Source organism: Furipterus horrens, unplaced genomic scaffold (genome assembly GCF_987537825.1).
Source record: "Furipterus horrens unplaced genomic scaffold, mFurHor1.1.pri manual_scaffold_3, whole genome shotgun sequence".
Lineage (NCBI taxonomy): Eukaryota > Metazoa > Chordata > Mammalia > Chiroptera > Furipteridae > Furipterus > Furipterus horrens.
The window spans coordinates 48,370,628-48,388,187 of NW_028327173.1; the positions used below are offsets into that span (position 1 = coordinate 48,370,628).

Sequence of the window (17,560 nt, forward strand, 5' to 3'; positions counted from 1 at the left end):
GAGGCCTTTTCATGTACCTGTTGAGTGGAGATTATTTTCATTTCTTTGGTCTTTGTAGTTAATTATTTCAATTTCAAATGAGCTGGAGAAAACAGTACTTTGCATTTTACTTAAATGTGATGGATTTATTCCACTTAGCTGAAAGAATCCTAACTTTTGTTTGTTTTTTTCCTTTGTATGTAAGAGCGGGGAGGAGTTGTATGTAGCTGGCTTTTACATATATTTTATTGAATAGTACTTAGCTGATCATCCTTTCAGTGAATAATTGAATAAGCAGCAGTGTGCTATCTGGCAAAGGTTTGAGGTTTAAGTTCTGTTGTCATATTTTAAAGCAAGATATTATTGAAGGAAAATAGCTTAGTATATGAAAATATGGTGAGATTTAAGTTAAAAAAACTCATCCAGAAGTTGTAACTGCCAGCACACTGAAAACTTAATAAATTGGAAGTATATTAACATTTTATTTCTTGTCTTAGAAATTAAAGATGGCTGCATTAATGTAAGAGAGGAAAAGCAATGTTTTGAATCACTAATCATTTTCTAATATATTCAAGCATATATTTTAGTTTTCTTAAAAATTACATCGCTTGGAGAATGGAATTCTCCAGTAGGAACATATGCATGGTTCCGTTTCAAGAAGAAAAACCGAATTTTGTTTTCAGCGCGTTTCTTTAGTGACCTGGTCTCTAAAAAAAAAAAAAAAAGATTTTATTTCATTTTTAGACAGAGGGGAAGGGAGGGAAAGAGAGGGAGAGAAACATTGATGTCTGATTGGTTGCCTCCTATACTGGGCGAACAGGCATGTACTCTTAACTGGAATCCAATGGGCAACCTTTAGCTTTGCCGGACAACGCCCAAGCAGCTAAGCCACACCGATCAGGACAGTGATCTGGTATCTCTAAAAAACTCATCTTTTATATTCTTCAGTTACTTGTAGATGGTATTTTTTATAGTGAATTTGGAAGAAGAGTAACCTTCATCTGTGTGCTACCAAAAATAATGTAAAACAGGTGATGAGGTGAGAAGTAAAATTAATTTACAATTTTCTGATTTCAACGTTGTAAGAATTAGGATGATTTTAGAGATTGGTCATTAAAAAATTAGATGGAGAAATGCTTGGTTTATAAAATGCTTTTACTTTTGTTTGGACTTTCAGGAGATTCATTCTTTATGATGTATGTGGTAAACTCATTTCAAATGCTGGCTATTATACCCTTGGTTAAGTAGACCTGAGGATTGAAGTTAATTGATGAAATAACAGTAAGTGCGTAGCAACAATATGAATTTATTCAATAAATCTTAGGAGAAAATAGGTTATTGAAGAAGCATGTCTCCAGAGAAAAATGTAGGTATTATGCTTCTGAGTTTTTTTGTTGTTATTTCCTACATCTGCTTTGCCCCTGCCCCCCAGAAGAACATTTAATTCTTAAATATAAATTACTTTAGATGTAAATAGAATATACCAATTTTTCATACTTGGTCTGATCATCTCAGTTCATAGTAGGGCGTATATATTTAATGGTTCTTCAAATTGTGACAACATTGAAAGCATATTTAATATACCGAAAAGAACGGGCATATTTTCCCTTTTAAAATACTTTTTGGTAATTCTCATTGTTTATTATCCCTTAAAGTTATTTATCAATCTCTTTAAAGGAGGTTCTTCTAGTCACTCTTAAAGGAAGGAAATTACAGAGTAGTCACAGTTTCAATAAAGGCAGTGGAAAAGAAAGAAGAAATAGTTGATCCTTTGGGTTTTATAAGGAACGTGGTGTAGGGACCCTAGGGGAGGAACAGTTTGCCTTTTATTTCAGAGTTTGTAAACATAGGAACTTTTTCTCAAGGGAAAAAAAATAAGCTGCAGCATAGCACAGACCTATCTTTTCACCTAGGCCATATTACTGTTATATGAAGAGAAGAAAATGTAATGGACTTACTTTACTGTTAATTTTACATATTATAATATTGTCAAAAATGATACATAATCTGTTTATTCACTGTCACATCTATCCACTTTTTTAAAAATATTCTTCAGTATTTTTTTAGTCTATTTGGACTTTGTTTTTAAGGGAATGGGATCATATTAACTGCTATTATTGATAGTATTAATTTCTCAAAACATGTTTCACTACAATGAATTTAAGGTCATAAATAATTATACTGGTAATGAAAATTTTTTTAGTGTCTATACTTTAGTGCTAGTAAGGATTTATCGGAAGTAATCAAGAACACCAATGCGTGAGATCCCTTAAAAACTTTAATTCAGAAGAAGTATTTATTACTACTTCAGTGCTTGATATGGTAGGATAGGTTGGTGGGGAATATATAGAAATTAATTAGTTTTAGAGAATTCTTGTGAGACTAATCTGTTTCCCAAATAATTCAGAAATAAAACGTTGCCATTGAAATTTCCTCATGTCTTTATGAAAACTAATTGTCTGTATAGAAATTTCTCGCTTGAAGTTCAGATTGAGCCCCTGTACATTTCAAAAGATTTGCAAGTAGTTTCCAAATTCATTGCAGTGACTAAACTGTTAAAGAACCACTCTTTGCTTGAGACCCATTCTGATTGACTTATTATATGGCTTAGGAGAATGACTATTATAATTATGCTTATGTAGATGTGAAATTCATAAAGTAGCATCCCCAGAAAGCTTTTGCAAATTGAGATCCTCTTTTCCCAATAGTCCTAGATTTAAAAAAATAAGTTTAGAAGAGTCTGTTAAACATATTATATCCATTTAGTTAAGTACTCCTTCGTAGTGTTTTGTCTTCTGAGAAATTCATAATAAAAGTAAAGAACTTTGATCTCAAAGGAATTTGAGCTTGAGATATTTAAATCTTAGAGAAAATGAAACTAAGCAAAGAGTTTATGTAATTTACCCTAGGTCATATAGTTAGTCTGTGGCGCAATTGAGGCTGGAACCTACGCTTCTGAATTCTTAGGGCTGAGTTCTCCCTGCCTTTCTCACTATGGAGGAGGGCTCCTTCCTGGCTTCTGTCCTCATGCCCGTCTGTAAGAATCTAAATGATTTAGTGTCTACATTACTAAGTAGGTGACAATAACACTTTAAAGAGATGGTGGTGCAATTGAGGGGGGGGAGTTAATTCAGACAGTTATGCTCATTGAAAATATGCTTTGATTGCCTGGAATTAAAGAATCTAAAGATAACTTCATGTTTTTACTACCTTTTTTAGTAATAATAATTAATTGAAGTTTTTTTTTACTCCAAATTTATAGTTTTCTAGTGTATGGAATATTTCTCATCGTGTTTTAGAAAAATACAAAAACATTTGGACAGATCAGAGGCATTGAATATTTATTACAAGTATTAAGAACTTGATTGACTTAAATTGTATACTGTATGGGTCAAGGTATAAAAATTGCTATAAAAGTTAATAGAGTTCATTTTTTAAAATTTGATTTAGCCTACTTTGTGTGTGTGTGTGTGTGTGTGTGTGTGTGTGGTGGTGGTTTTCCATCTCAAATAATTATATATGCACCTAAAAGAACACTACGTTATTTTTCTAAATTATAGACTTGTTTCTGAAAAAACAGTGGCAAGTACTAGATTTTTTTTTTAAATCAAGGAATAAAGAAAATAAAAAATGTCTCATAATTCCACAAAACTTTCTTTTTAAAATAATAATGAGTAATGCTTCCAATTCTGTAGTTAGAAATTCCAACAGTACAGAAAGGTACAAAATGGAAAAAAGCTCTCTCTCCCCAACTCATTCCCTAGTGGTAACTGTTGTTAACCGATTCTTGTGAATCCTTTTGGGGGGAAAAATTTTTACGTATATTCTAGCCCAATGAACTCCCTTCCTCTTCACACCCCCCCCATATTATATATATTCTAAGTACATATATATTTGTTTTCTTCCCCCCAGTCAATGCAAAAGATCTGTCTCATTCATTTTAATGGATTAGTAGTATTCGATTGCTTGGAAGAACTGTATTTTTATTTCTAACTAATTACATGATAGACATTAAAATTTTCCCCCAACTTTTGGCTATGAACAACTTCGTGGTAATAAACATAATACATCTTGGTGGTTTTTTATTAAGGATATAAGTAGTTCGTTTTGGCATAATTATATGCAGAGCAGTTAAACCAACTCCTGTTTCTATCTGTAATGTATGAGTGAATTTTATATATATTTCTTAATCCTCACCCAGGGATATCTTTATCAATTTTAGAGAGGAAGGGGGAGAGAGAGCTAGAGAGAAACATAGATGTGAGAGAGAAACATTGATTGGTTGCCTCCCGTTTGTGCCTGACCTGGGATCAAACCTGCAACTTTTTGGTGTACTGGATGGTGATCCAACCAACAGCTATCTGGCCAGGGCATGAGTGCTTTTAAAATACGTTTTAAACTTCATTGTAAAATCTTTACTGCTTTCATTTTATAGTTCAAACTTTTTCTAAAAATAGATACTATTAGTGAGTACTTGTATGGATTTAGGATTTTTTTTCTGTTTTAGTTCTCACCCAGGGACATGCTTATTGATTTTAGAGAGAGAAAGAAAGAGGGAGAGAAACATTGATCAGGTGCCTTTCTTGCGCCCCTCAAATAGGGACCCTGAACCTGCAACCTAGGCATGTGCCCTGACCAGTATCAGACTTGGAACTTTTCAGTGTCTGGGATGATGCTCCAACCAACTAAGGCACACTGCCCCAGGTTGTATAGCTTTAGTTTTATTTCCACCCCCCCCACCCCACTTTCCCCCTTCCCAGTTTACTGTAGTCATTAATGGTAGATGTGGCAGTTTTACTGGAGGGTATTGTTAAGAGATCCCAGTTCCTAAGGAGACATAGATAATAGTCTGACATGACAAGTGACAACTTGAACTCACATTTTAAACCTTCTTTGAGCAGATGAAAACTTTTTGAAAAAGTAAAAGTAAGGAGAAAGAAGGAAATGAAGAGAAATATTTTTTTTACATAGCTGTTCCTCAGGAGGTATAGAAAGGATCAGGCCCTAGGCTTTCCTTCTACCTTCTTCATCTATGGTGGAACCTTGATCAAACCATTGTGTCTCCCTAGGTTTGCTAATGTATAAAATGAGGGAAGGTTTATGGTTATGATCAAGTAATTTCATGCATTTGAAAATATGTAGTCCTATATAAATGTAAGCTACTTCTGCTATTTTAAATACCTAAATTAAAAATATCCTCATTCCATACTGAAATATCCTATATTATGAGACTAAACTCATATATTTGAAAGAAAATCATTTTGTTAATTGGAAAAAGTGGTTTATAGTATAAACTGTTTTCAAATACCAGTTTTCCAGAAGCTCCCCATTTATATATTTAATAATCACTCATTTCTTTTTTAAATTAAATTTATTGGGGTGGCATTGGTTAATAATTATCTCTTATTTAATTGGAAATAATTACTTTCAAGAAACTGATGTCATTCTCCATCCTCCCCAAACCAATACAGTAGAATTTTATTTTGAATATACAGTTAAAAATGTATATGTATGGGCAAACGATACCTCTTTCCCTCTCCTTGTTATAATCTATATACACCATCAGTCAAGTAAGTCATGGTTTTTGAAACTTTTCAGTATGTCTGACATAATATGACCATTAATGCTATCTTGGAACATTGGGTATCCTACTTTATGCCAGTTATACTTACAAATGCTATCAGTCCTGGAGCTATTTGTTATCTTAGTAAATGGAAAGTATTTGTGGCCTTTTTCAGAATTTAAACTGTTAACTGTTTACCGATAAAACAACAATCAATATGGTATTTATTGGCATTTAGTCCTGTTGGAGGCTGTTTACAAACTGACGTGTACAGACACCATTCACAATTCAATATCTCTGTTATTGCCAATATCTAACATCAGTGAAAGTATACCATTTTTTCTTGAGTAAAATAACTTCTTATTAATCAGAAAGCCTTTTCTACAAGAAGACCGTTAAATGGAATAATTATTGGAGTGTTCAGAAAGAACTAAATGCTCAAAAAACCATTTCTTTTAAACTACTCATTTGAAAGAAATGCTGGTTTTTCTTTTTTATGCCATGCAAACCTGTTTCAAAAGTTTACTAAAAAGGAAGAACAGCATTGTAAAGCTATTCTTGTGGATAATGAACCTGGGATCAGATGAAGATAGTCATGAGCATTGCTGTAGCCTTGAACTAGGGTTGTTCTTAAACTTGGGAAGTCAGAATTAAATGAAGTAAAAGATTAAATTTTAAAAAATATTGATTTGCTAGTAATAATTTGTGTGGTGGTTAAATTTATTTTCAGCTCTGCCTGAAAGAAGTTAAGCAAACTAGAAACCCTTTTTATGGTTACGTTATTCTGTTCTCTCACCCTACTCTTCAGCTTTCCTCTAGAGCAGCAGTTCTCAACCTGTGGGTTGCGACCCCTTTGGGGGTTGAACGATTCTTTCACAGGGGTCGCCTAAGACCATCGGAAAACACATATATAATTACATATTGTTTTGTGATTAATCACTATGTTTTAATTATGTTCAATTTGTAACAATGAAAATACATCCTGCATATCAGATATTTACATTACGATTCATAACAGTAGCAAAATTACAGTTATGAAGTAGCAGCGAAAATAATTTTATGGTTGGGGGTCACCGCAACATGAGGAACTGTATTAAAGGGTCGCGGCATTAGGAAGGTTGAGAACCACTGCTCTAGAGAAACTGCTTTAAAAAGCACTCTTGACGTGGCAGAGTAACTTAAATATAGTGACACTTGAAAATATACAGTACTAAATACTGTCAGTTTTTTGTTAGACTAAGACAATGCTATATGTGAGAACCATTCTCTCGTAAGAATTAAAAGAAAAATAACATGGAACCCTTGAAAAAGTATGCCTCAAAAGAACCTAAGCCACCTCGTGGAATTTGGATAGTATACTTACTACACTAGCATAATGTGGACAGTTTTCAAAATGGCGTTTTTAACACCTCACAGAAATTTGTCTTAGGTGCCTACCTTTTGAAGTATTGGGTATATTCCTCCTTTCTATTTTGTTCTTGCCTCTCTGTGCCATTACTTAGGAGAAAGAAGGAAAATACTAGAATATCCTATCTCTTTGCTAGTGCTTTTGTCTCCCAGTGTCTCTGATTTCTTTTTGGGCACTAAATATTTAGATCTGAATAGGCAAGGTTTTGGTTACGAAGATGCAAAGCATCTTTTGCATTTGTTATTGAATTTATCTTATAGGAGTTTATATTTGTAGATGACTTGATTTGAATTGAATTAGATAGAACAGCCATAAACTTTCAAGTGGTGATATTATCAAAATAAGCTGCTAACAATTTTATCTTTATGTTTTCCAGAAGTATGTGGTTAAATTTATGAGAGGTGGGATGATACAGTAGAAGGAGCATTATAATTTGAAGTCTTTGTAATCTCCTCTCGTAACTTAACCTCTCTAGACTTAGCGTGAAAGGTGCTAATTTTGTGATAGTTTACAAGTATGTTGTTTGTCAGTAAAGTTAACCTGATGTACTGTTTGGTGCCTAAGTAACATTTTAATTTTTCTTTCTGCTTGCTTGCAATAAAATTTTTAGTTAAAATAATGTCTTAATTGTTCTGCCTCCATTCTCACACACATTTTAAGCCATAGATCAGTTTGCTAGCAAACCTTGTGCATGGTTTTCCTGTATTGATAGGAGGGAATATTTCTGAAAATTTCAAGATATAAATCATTGCTCTTCAACCACGTATGTGATGAGACTCATTTGCCTTTAAAACATGAATCAGTTCCATATTATTGTCTTTTTTCTAGATTGAGGAGTGTTTTGAATTTCCCTATGTATTTAAATAATGTAACGTCAGAAGGATTATATGAGAAGTTTTCGTTTGTTTTAGACGATTCAGACTTACTGTAGTTTTTGGTGTCATGTCAGTCATTGAGTAATTCCTGTGATGTTTGTAAAGATTACTGCACAAAAATGCTAATTTTTCTTCTTTTCTCCCCCCCTTAGCCCTCAGTTGAGTCTTCAAGTCCAGGTGAGTATTTTCTATGTTTTTTATAATCTGTTTGTCTTACATTTGTCCTATTAGTTGCATAAAGGCTAGTGGAGTTAGACTACCATCTGAGTTGCTTTTCTTCTGAATGCTTCTTTTCTTTGGGGAAAAAGAAATGGATGAAATATTTGACTGCCCTTGAAAGTACAGGTGAGGCTGCTGTGAGTTCAACCTCGTGACTACTTGTGGGTTCTCTCTCTCTTCTTTACATTGAATTTCCACATGTATTTCTTACAGTTTTTTGTTAATATTTGGTTTGAAGTTTATATGATACATATTTTTTAAAAAGGAATTACTACTTAGAAGTATTTGCTTGTATAGGAAATTCAGAGTATTTTGAGAGAAAAATTGTTAAAATATTTAGTGGAAGAAGGAAAATAAAATAAGGAAAATATTCAACAATTGAATATTTAATGTAAATTAAAGTTATTTTTATATTTGAATAGGATCAGTTTTTATACTCTGACCATATATCTTTGGATTTTTTCATTATTCGACTATGATTCAAATTCATTTTTTCCTAACTTAGAGATTGTGATCATTGGACCAAATCTGGGCCACAAATAAATGTGATTTTGTTTGGCCAGTGTAGTAATCTTTAAAAATTTGAATATTATATATAAAAATCTAGATTTAGACTTTCATTGATCAATCAGAGATTCCAGCTCCACTGGGTATAGCATTTCTGTGTGGCAACAATTGGTTGGAGCTAAATAACAATCAAAGAGTTTGGTACCAGTCTTTCTGACTCTGTCCTGGGACTTGACCAAGAGAGTACTGCCTTCTGTAATGAAGTACTTGGATTAAAGGACAGCCTAATACATCTAAAGAAGAGAGAGAACGGGAACTCCCTGAGGCATTGTAATATTTCATTTGAAAACGCCACACATTTAGTTGATGCTGTATTACTGAATTTCCAGATAATTGAAGCAATCACCTTTCTGTTTTAAATTTTAGAAAATAAGTTTGTAAAAATACTTAATATAACATTAGACTTTTTTAATGGGTCACAGTTCTTTCATGAATATGTATCATGATACTCTGTGTAGTATAATACATTAAGCGGGAGGCTAGAATACCTCCAGATTCCTTCTGAACTGACCATTGATTTTGTCACATTTATTTCAACTTCCTTGTTTACAAGTATGTTCTGGACGGTTGAAATTGGGAGGAGTCTGACCTTAGATAAATACTAGATTACTCTATCTTTTATAAGACATGAAATTGTTCCTAATTTCTTTTTCTTTCAAACATAGAAATCATTTTTATTGAAAAAAAATCAGTCCTAGATGGTTTTTGTTAATGTTGTGGCATTGCAAATAGACTGAGTTTTAGATATTCTTCTGTGACTCTTTGAGACATTCATCAGGTAATACATATGTATATAAAAATAATTTCTCCAAAACTGATATTAATGAATGACTTTCTCAGTTCCCCTTGCATTTGAATCAGTTTAGGCTGAACTGGAAGAATAGTAGAGCTTGAAGAATACAGATGTCTTTGACACCCTTTACTGCTTGCTGAGTTCTTAAACAATGAATCCTTGGGTTTTTTTTGTTTTTTTTTTTTAATTGTTTTCATACCGAGGAAGATCTTTTGAAATAGTGTTTCTAATAGCAGGCTTTTGCCCAAAGGAATATTTAGTGTTCTTATAAGTTTGGAGGCAGCCGTCCGTCTCGAGAGACGATGGTGTAGCTTCTTAAGAGTCTATCTGCACCGCCGAGAATGGCTGTGCAGTCCGACTCGGGAGTGACACGGTATCTGTCTCCTCCCGTGTTGAATCGACATCTTGCGATGACGCTGGAGTGTCCTCTCCAGTGAAGCTGAAGCTACAGAGCCTGGGCAGGGTGATATGGAGGGTCTGCTGTTGCCCATGCAGCAGACCCCCCCTCTCTTCGCAGCTGAAGGGTCCAAGGGAAAGACGGAGTCGATACAGCTTGGCTTCAGGTGCGCCGCAGGAGTTGCCGGTGTTGACTACAGCGTCAAACCGCCTTAGGGACTCCGGCTCCGGATTTTCTGTCGGGGTTTACTCCCTTAGCCTTTCCCCTGAAGAGGTATGCCGCAAGGCAGCGGAGGTTTTTTGGAATCAGAGTTTTCCTTCTCTGATGTGCCCTGACTGGAAGATCGAACCAGCGACACTTAGCTCGCAGGCCGACGCTCAATCCACTGAGCCAAACCAGCCAGGGCTTGTTCTTATAAGTAATACTCATATTATTAGGCAGTTACACAAGAGGCTTCATTTAAAAAAAATGTTTGGTCTACTGGTGAAAGGCTGTGTCCTTTGTAACATCTGCATTTTGGATTTTATTTTAATAATTACATGACCCAGGGTAAGGCGTTTGTCTATAGACTCCATCAATGTGGAAGCACAATACAAATTTTAACCTGTAAGACTGGTAGCCATTAGAGGTGGAGATTTAGGGAGGGGAGGTAATAAAATAATTTAAGAGTATACATGATATATTATAAATTGAATTTATCTCGTGAATATTTAATATACTGTAAGGTACCATTAAGTAATTTTGCAGTAGTATGTAATTTTATGACAAAGCACTGATACTGGCTTTAACTCTGAAACATAATATTTATTTACACAAAGCACCAGATTCCTACACCTAATAATTTATTTTTGAGACTTTTTTTTCCCCTAGGAGACAGCCTAATGATGGGCCTTAGTAATTAAAAAAAAGGAATAGGATGATTATTTGGTCCCAGAGAACAAGGTAAAAAGAAGTGATATAAAACAATCAAATTAAGGAAAGAAAAAAATTGAGTTTATTTTAAAAAATAGTGTATTTGTGGGGAAAGGAATTAGAGTAAGAAGGGAGAAAAGGTTCATCCATACTATTTCTTGTGGAAGGAGAAAGTGGCAAGGTTCTGAATATAATAACAAAAAAATGGGAGACTTCAGGTAAGTTACGTAACACTTGTGATTTGGTCTGTGTACTCATGGGAGCTTGATTTTTTTTTAACTTTGTAAAAGAGGGTAAGTAGTTAGGAATTAGGCATAGTTATTTTGACACTATTTGCATCTAATAGAAATTATGATTAGGATAATACTATACAAAGCGATTCTGTGAGGTGTTTTAGGATATTTCTACATATAAGGGAGAAGAAAAGTATAATATCATCTGTAGGAATACATAATTCCTGACTAAAAATAGTATCATCTGTAGAAATGTGTAATTATTGACTAAGTGCCCTTGAAGACTGCTAGGTGAACTGAAAAGTTTTTGGAGCATTTTCCAATAAAAACTCAGAAAGAAGGGATAATAATTGGGACAAAAAAAGCTACAATTAAATTGGTTGTTCTAAAACTGTACAAGTCCCTTGTCCAGTACTGAAATGCCCTACTAAAATTATGTCATGGTTTTCTTAATTTGTAAAAGAAAATAATATACTTTTCAAAATTATTTTATTTTGTAAATCATTCTAAAACTTTGATGAATTTGTTAACTCTTTTATGCTATACTGTAGAATGATACCTGATTTTGCAACTAAATATTTAGATTTTTTGTTGTTGTTTTTAGATTTTATTTATTTATTTTTAGACAAAGGGGAAAGGAGAGAGAAAGAGGGGGAGAGAAACACCGATGTGCGAGAGATACTTCAATCCGTTGCCTCTCACACGCCCCCAAATGGAGGCCCTGGCTTGCAGCCCAGGCATGTGTCCTGAGTGGGAATCGAACCAGCACCTCTCGGTTCGTAGGCCAACACTCAGTCCACTGAGCCACACCAACCAGAGCATATATGTTTAAAACAATATTTTTTTATGTTCTTTAGAGAGTACAATGACTTCTAAGTGCTTTGCCATCCGACCCGGCTTGCTATTCACTAATCATAGTAAACATTGGTTCTCTTCAAATATTCTTTGAGGCAGGGTACCCACTATTTTGAGGCTGTGACTTACAGGTGGCTTAGAGTGCAGTAAAAAAACCGCAGGCGTTGGAATTAGAAGACCCTGGATTCAAACTCCATCCTTGCCACCTACTGGCTCTATGAGTTTAAACAAGCTACTTAAAACTCTCTGAGCCTCAAGTTTTTCTTTTTGTTCTTCATAGGATTGTTTGAAGATAAATTGAAGTAATGTATGTGAAGTGCTTGAGCATAGTACAGTATTTGACAAATAGTAAGCACTCAGAAAATGATTCTTATTTTAAAAATTGGGGAGGTAACAAGATCCTGGAGCCTTCAGCATTTCCTTATCCCTCATAGTCTGTGTTTCAACAAATCAGCATCTGTGTCGGTTTGTTTTACTTACTGATTCTTTTACTGGAGTGAAATGGAAGGTGCATCCATTAATAGAACTTTTAACAGTTTAAATTGATTTTTAATATTAAATAACTCATTTTTTTATTAGTAAACAATGCTTTTTGCCAACTTACATGTATGTTTGACAGTAGCCAGATGTGGATTTAGTTTACAGAATACGTATGTCCAACATTTGCAATCTGCTGTTACAAGGCTTGACCTATTGAGTACAGTCATATTCCCCAGCTACCAGGCTAAAAATAGATTAGCTTGGACATCAGTTACCTACTAGGTTATTTTTAATTTTAATGCCTTTCATAGAGTTCGATATGCAATTTTGTTACATTTTGCTTTTACATTTTATTTTTGGGTTATTTCATATAATAATAAATTAAGGACAGTTACTTATACACTGGAATAAATTTTTATGGACATGCTAATAGAATAATATTTGAGTGCAGCTTTATTTTCATTAGACTATATATTCAGATGACTATTTCACATGATTATATATCCTTAAGGGCCATAAGGATTTATACTCACTGTATCTATTAAATATCATGATCAAGAATTACAAATTTTCCCACACAAAAGATCATCTTACTTTGATGTGACCATTCTTTACAAGTCAGGTTTCTTGTTTAGAAATTTATAATACTTTGTATTTAAATGCTGTACATAGTTTTGTTTTTTTAAATCTATATCATCCCACCTCCCAGTTTTGCATTTGTAAGTATGTATAGGAATGAGACAAGGCAAAAAGTAATCCCTTATTACATCTTTTAGAGAATAATGGGAGTCGAGGTAGTTAATGGGTAAGGGCAAGAATTTCAGAAAACAAATAATACTTGTACATAGCTTTTTTTGGTACTTTTATTTGACTTGCAGCCAGCTTCAAATAATGTATATTAATATTAATAAGATACACTTAATTTGACTTACCAAACTTAAAAATATTCTTTACCAGGAGGTTCAGCAACATCAGATGACCATGAATTTGATCCATCAGCTGACATGCTGGTTCATGATTTTGATGATGAACGAACATTAGAAGAAGAAGAAATGATGGAAGGAGAAACAAACTTCAGTTCTGAAATAGAGGATCTTGCAAGGGTAAATAACAAGACTAAAGGATGAAGCATTTATAACATTTTTGTGGAGAGAGGAAACACTTGATATTTTGGTTCTCTGTGTTTTTGGGGAAAAGGGATGCTATATACAGTTGATACTAAAAAATTCTATGTGGTTGTAGGTGTAATGTTTGAAATGGAAAGCCTTTTTTATAGAGAAATAACTTCATTATGTAAAATAAAATCAAGTAATTACTTGTGTAAAACATACAGGTTTCAGGTCAAAAATGCACTATAAAAAGATCCTAAATTTCTTCTTGCATCTCCCAGTTACGTCATCATCTTCCTCATTTCCCATTTGTGCTAAGAAGTGCTATAGATTGTCTCTGCCCCTTCCTATAAGAATGACCAATGCTTTTATTATTATCTTCATTGGCCAGCTTTCTCTCTATTTGACCCCATTTATCACTCCTTTCTTGTACTTACATTCTGGGGTATCCTACTGTCCAGTTTTCCTGTCTTTTTGTTCCTATTCATTATCCTCTGCAGACTCATCTTCCTTTACTCAGCGTTTAACTTAGGTGCTCTTATATATTTTTATTGTGTCTGTAGGCTCAGTACCTTAGTTTATTTTTCTAGCATTAACATATATTCTCTACTCCAGGTTTGTTTGTCTAACCACCTTTTTGACATTTCTGCTTGGATATCTCAGTAGACTCTTAAATTTTAAATGTCCAAAACAGAACTATTGATCGATGTTCTTCTTCTTTACCTATTCCTTCTCAGTCTTCACATAAGTAAAAAAATGCTACTACTATTTACATTGTTGCCTAATGAGAAACCATTGCTGATACCCATTCCTAAATAAGCCTATTATTTCTATCTACAGAAATATCTCTTATCTAACTCTTCGTGTTTGCTGCCACTCTCTAGCCCAAGTCGTCATCCTAGCCTAGACTATTGCAGTAGCTTCCTTACTGGTTTCTCTATTTCCTCTTTTGCCACTCTTCCCTCTAATATATTTCCACAGCAGCCATGATGAATTTTTCAAAATATTAATTAGTTTATGTCAACCTCCAGTTTAAAACTTTTCATTGGCTTCTTATTACACCAGAAGAAAACCTAGACTCCTTGGCCTGACCAGCAAGGCCACCTACATGATATGGTCATTCATCTATGTGTTACACTGCCCCTGTCATGCTCTTCCCCAGCCACACAAGCTGCTTTCATTCTTTGATATGCTGATTTATTCCTGCTTCAAGGCTTTTCAGCTCATTCCTACTCACTAGTGTATGTACTTACTGAGCCTCACTCCTTATCCTCTTAAATCTAGACTTAATGTTACCTCCCTAGAATAGCTTTTCTGTCCCCTAATTCATTTTTTTAACCACTGTACCTAATTCAATGCTTTCTTTATACCTAGTGGAAATTGTAATTATGCTTGTTTAATTTATTGTCTGTATCCTCCTTTAGTTCCATGAGAGGATGGACCATGTCTCTTTCATTCACCAATGTAACATGGTACTTAGCAAGAGTGGCCACTCACAGTTTTGAATAAATGGATAAATCAGTTTGGTATGCTCTAATTAAAATTATTCCATATGTGATCTGCTGTACTCCATGATAAAAGGAGCATATGAAATAAATAAGACATAGTGCCAGCCTTGAAGCATTTGGAGTACATAATATGGAAAAAAATGAATTCTTACACTTATAGTATTGTAATGAAGACTAATCTTTGTTTCAGAATTCTAGTATGAAACTTTTTAGTGTACATTGAAAGAGCTGGAAAAGAAGTCCTATTTAATATTTAGTGAAATCTGGTCAGATAGTCCCATTTTGGATCGTTTAGTGCTTAAAGTTAGCTTAATCCACAATGCGAAAGCAATTCAACATTTTATTTTTTTAGTCAGAAAACAGAATTGATCTTAATGGCAGTAATGTATATGGTCATGTGCTGCTTAACGACAGGGATACGTTCTGTGAAATGTATTGTTAGGCAATTTTATCATGATGCAAACATCATTGAGTGCACTTACACAAATCTAGATGGTATAACCTACATACACACCTAGGCTACATGATATACCACTACCATCGTATATGTGGTCCATCGCTGACTGAAACATTATGACTGTAGTTATTGTGAAAACTTTTCAAGAATAAGTTAAAAAGCACGTGAAGAACCTGGAGTCAGAATTATAGAAGAGACTGAAAAGCCATTTAAAAGACAGGTAATTTGCTTAGATAATTCAGAATCTAGGTGATGTTCAAAGGAAACAAATGATTTAATAATCAGTCATTTCATATATTCATGAAATGGAAAGGCAGTTACTTTCAGTTATTTGCCCATAGATACAGGAATTTGTCACTTCAGATATATTTTCCTATTTCTAAATAACCCATCCATGGGATACAAGGAGGAAAATCTTGTATTTTGTATCTTCACATTCTGCATTACCTGAGTAATTGAGTAAATAAAAAGGAGATGATCAAGTATGAGATATGATACTATAAATTATGAGATGGAATGATTATTGCCTATTTCAGAGAATGGGCTATTCCATTTATACAAAGATACTAATGGGCTTTGCTAAAATTTTGGGTATATGATTGTCTCCTTTTTTGTTTGGTTGTTTCTTTTTTATTCTGCCTCCTTCCCTATTCTCTAGCAGCCTCCCGAAATTTACTTTCAAATGACTGTTCCTTGGGAAAAAGTAATTAAAATGTAATTATTCATAGAGGACATAGAAAGGAAGAGAAAGACAAGGGAACCAGTCTTTATCATTCTTTTCAACAAGACAGTCTTATACCTTCTCAGATACTTCTGACTTTTCCCAAATAATGAAGGCTTAGGTTTGTGCAGCAATCACTAGTGCTTTTCATCTGTAACCTATAGCTAAGCTAGTTCAGGGCCATGTGTTTGTTGGGTTTACTACAGTTACACTCTTCAGATATGAACCAAACCAAACTAATTTTTGTTTTATCCTTAAAAAATAAGCAAGATTTTGCCCTCATTTGCTTTTATAGAAGTGAAACATAGTTACATGAGGAGCTGGCAAAGTGGTTTTTACCTGGCACTTTTGTTGTATGAAGTGGACTTTTGATGTAATTGTGTCAGGATTCTGATAGTTGATTTATTCATAAGCAATCAGTAACTGCATAGCCTGTGGTTTTAAGTTCATTCCATTTGAATTATAAAATTTTAAATGAAAACTAGCTTTTCATAGAAGAAGCTTTGATATATATTGTTGCATTTGCTTTCATGAAGCTTACCAATATAAAAGGTATTTTAGTTATATACGTTTAGCATTTAAATATTTTAATAGAGTTAGATATACAGATTAGAATTTATTATAGTGATCTTAATATAAGTGTCAAAATCGTTTCCATAGTAAATAGATTTTTGTTTGCTAGGAATAGCAAAATGTACGTGTAACATTTAATTTTAACATGCCCTCTTAAAAGTCATAGTTCCACAGGGGAGGAATATCTAGACCTCAAGGGACTCAAGTGCCAGCAAAACATGTTTTCTGTTTCCACATTTCTACATGGTGATGCCTTTTTTCAGACCAGCGTTCTTCATACGCTGTCAGTTCCCAGGTTTCCTATTTTTACTGCTTGAAATAGTCTCTGTTTCTTTAATTGCTGTTGGTAAAAACCTAGAAACTATAGCCATGCTTGGGCTCATGTGCCCATTCCATACCTATGGTTACGGAATGCAGTGATTTCAGTTGGGTTAGAGGCTGTGTGATCTAGGAGGTGAGCTTTCAATAAAATACATGCTTCAAATGGAGAAAATATTCCTGGAAAAAGAATATAAAAGTAGAAAGGATTGGGAACAGACAGTAATAAATGATTCTTACATGATAGGCCTTGCTAAATCTTTAGTGCTTCAGTTAGCACATAGTAGGAACACTGTTATTTTAAAATTTGAAAGTGAGAATTCCTCAGCAAAGTTGATTTTGGTACTTATTGTAGTTTTAGCCCAGAGTTTGCTGCAAGATCTTCACTTTATACCTTAGATCAAGTAAGATACTTCTCATACTACCGTCAAACTCTAAATATTGTATTCCACAGTGGATCATAATTGTTGATAACTAACTTGTTACTTCTGGTTAGTGCTTACTAAATTGATACTGGGTGGCAGAGGTTAAGATAAGAGTTAATTACCTAAACAGAAGCATAATATTGCTATATCGTCGGCAGCCGTCCGTCT

At 33.9% G+C, this 17,560-nt stretch overlaps 1 protein-coding gene across 9 annotated transcripts in view; it reads left to right on the forward strand.

Annotated features, from left to right (window-relative positions):
* MIER1 (MIER1 transcriptional regulator) overlaps window positions 1–17,560 on the forward strand; it is a 71,851-nt gene that overhangs the window by 6,998 nt on the left and 47,293 nt on the right. For 7 of the 9 annotated variants that reach the window (XM_090269581.1, XM_090269575.1, XM_090269576.1 and 4 more), the window contains 2 exons: window positions 7,978–8,002; window positions 13,239–13,384. In XM_090269581.1, the coding sequence (XP_090125707.1) occupies window positions 7,978–8,002; window positions 13,239–13,384 (171 nt within the window). Of the gene's footprint in view, window positions 1–1,241; window positions 1,261–6,874; window positions 6,882–7,977; window positions 8,003–8,133; window positions 8,171–13,238; window positions 13,385–17,560 lie in introns of those variants that run through there. The other 2 variants (XM_090269583.1, XM_090269582.1) reach the window with 2 other exon arrangements.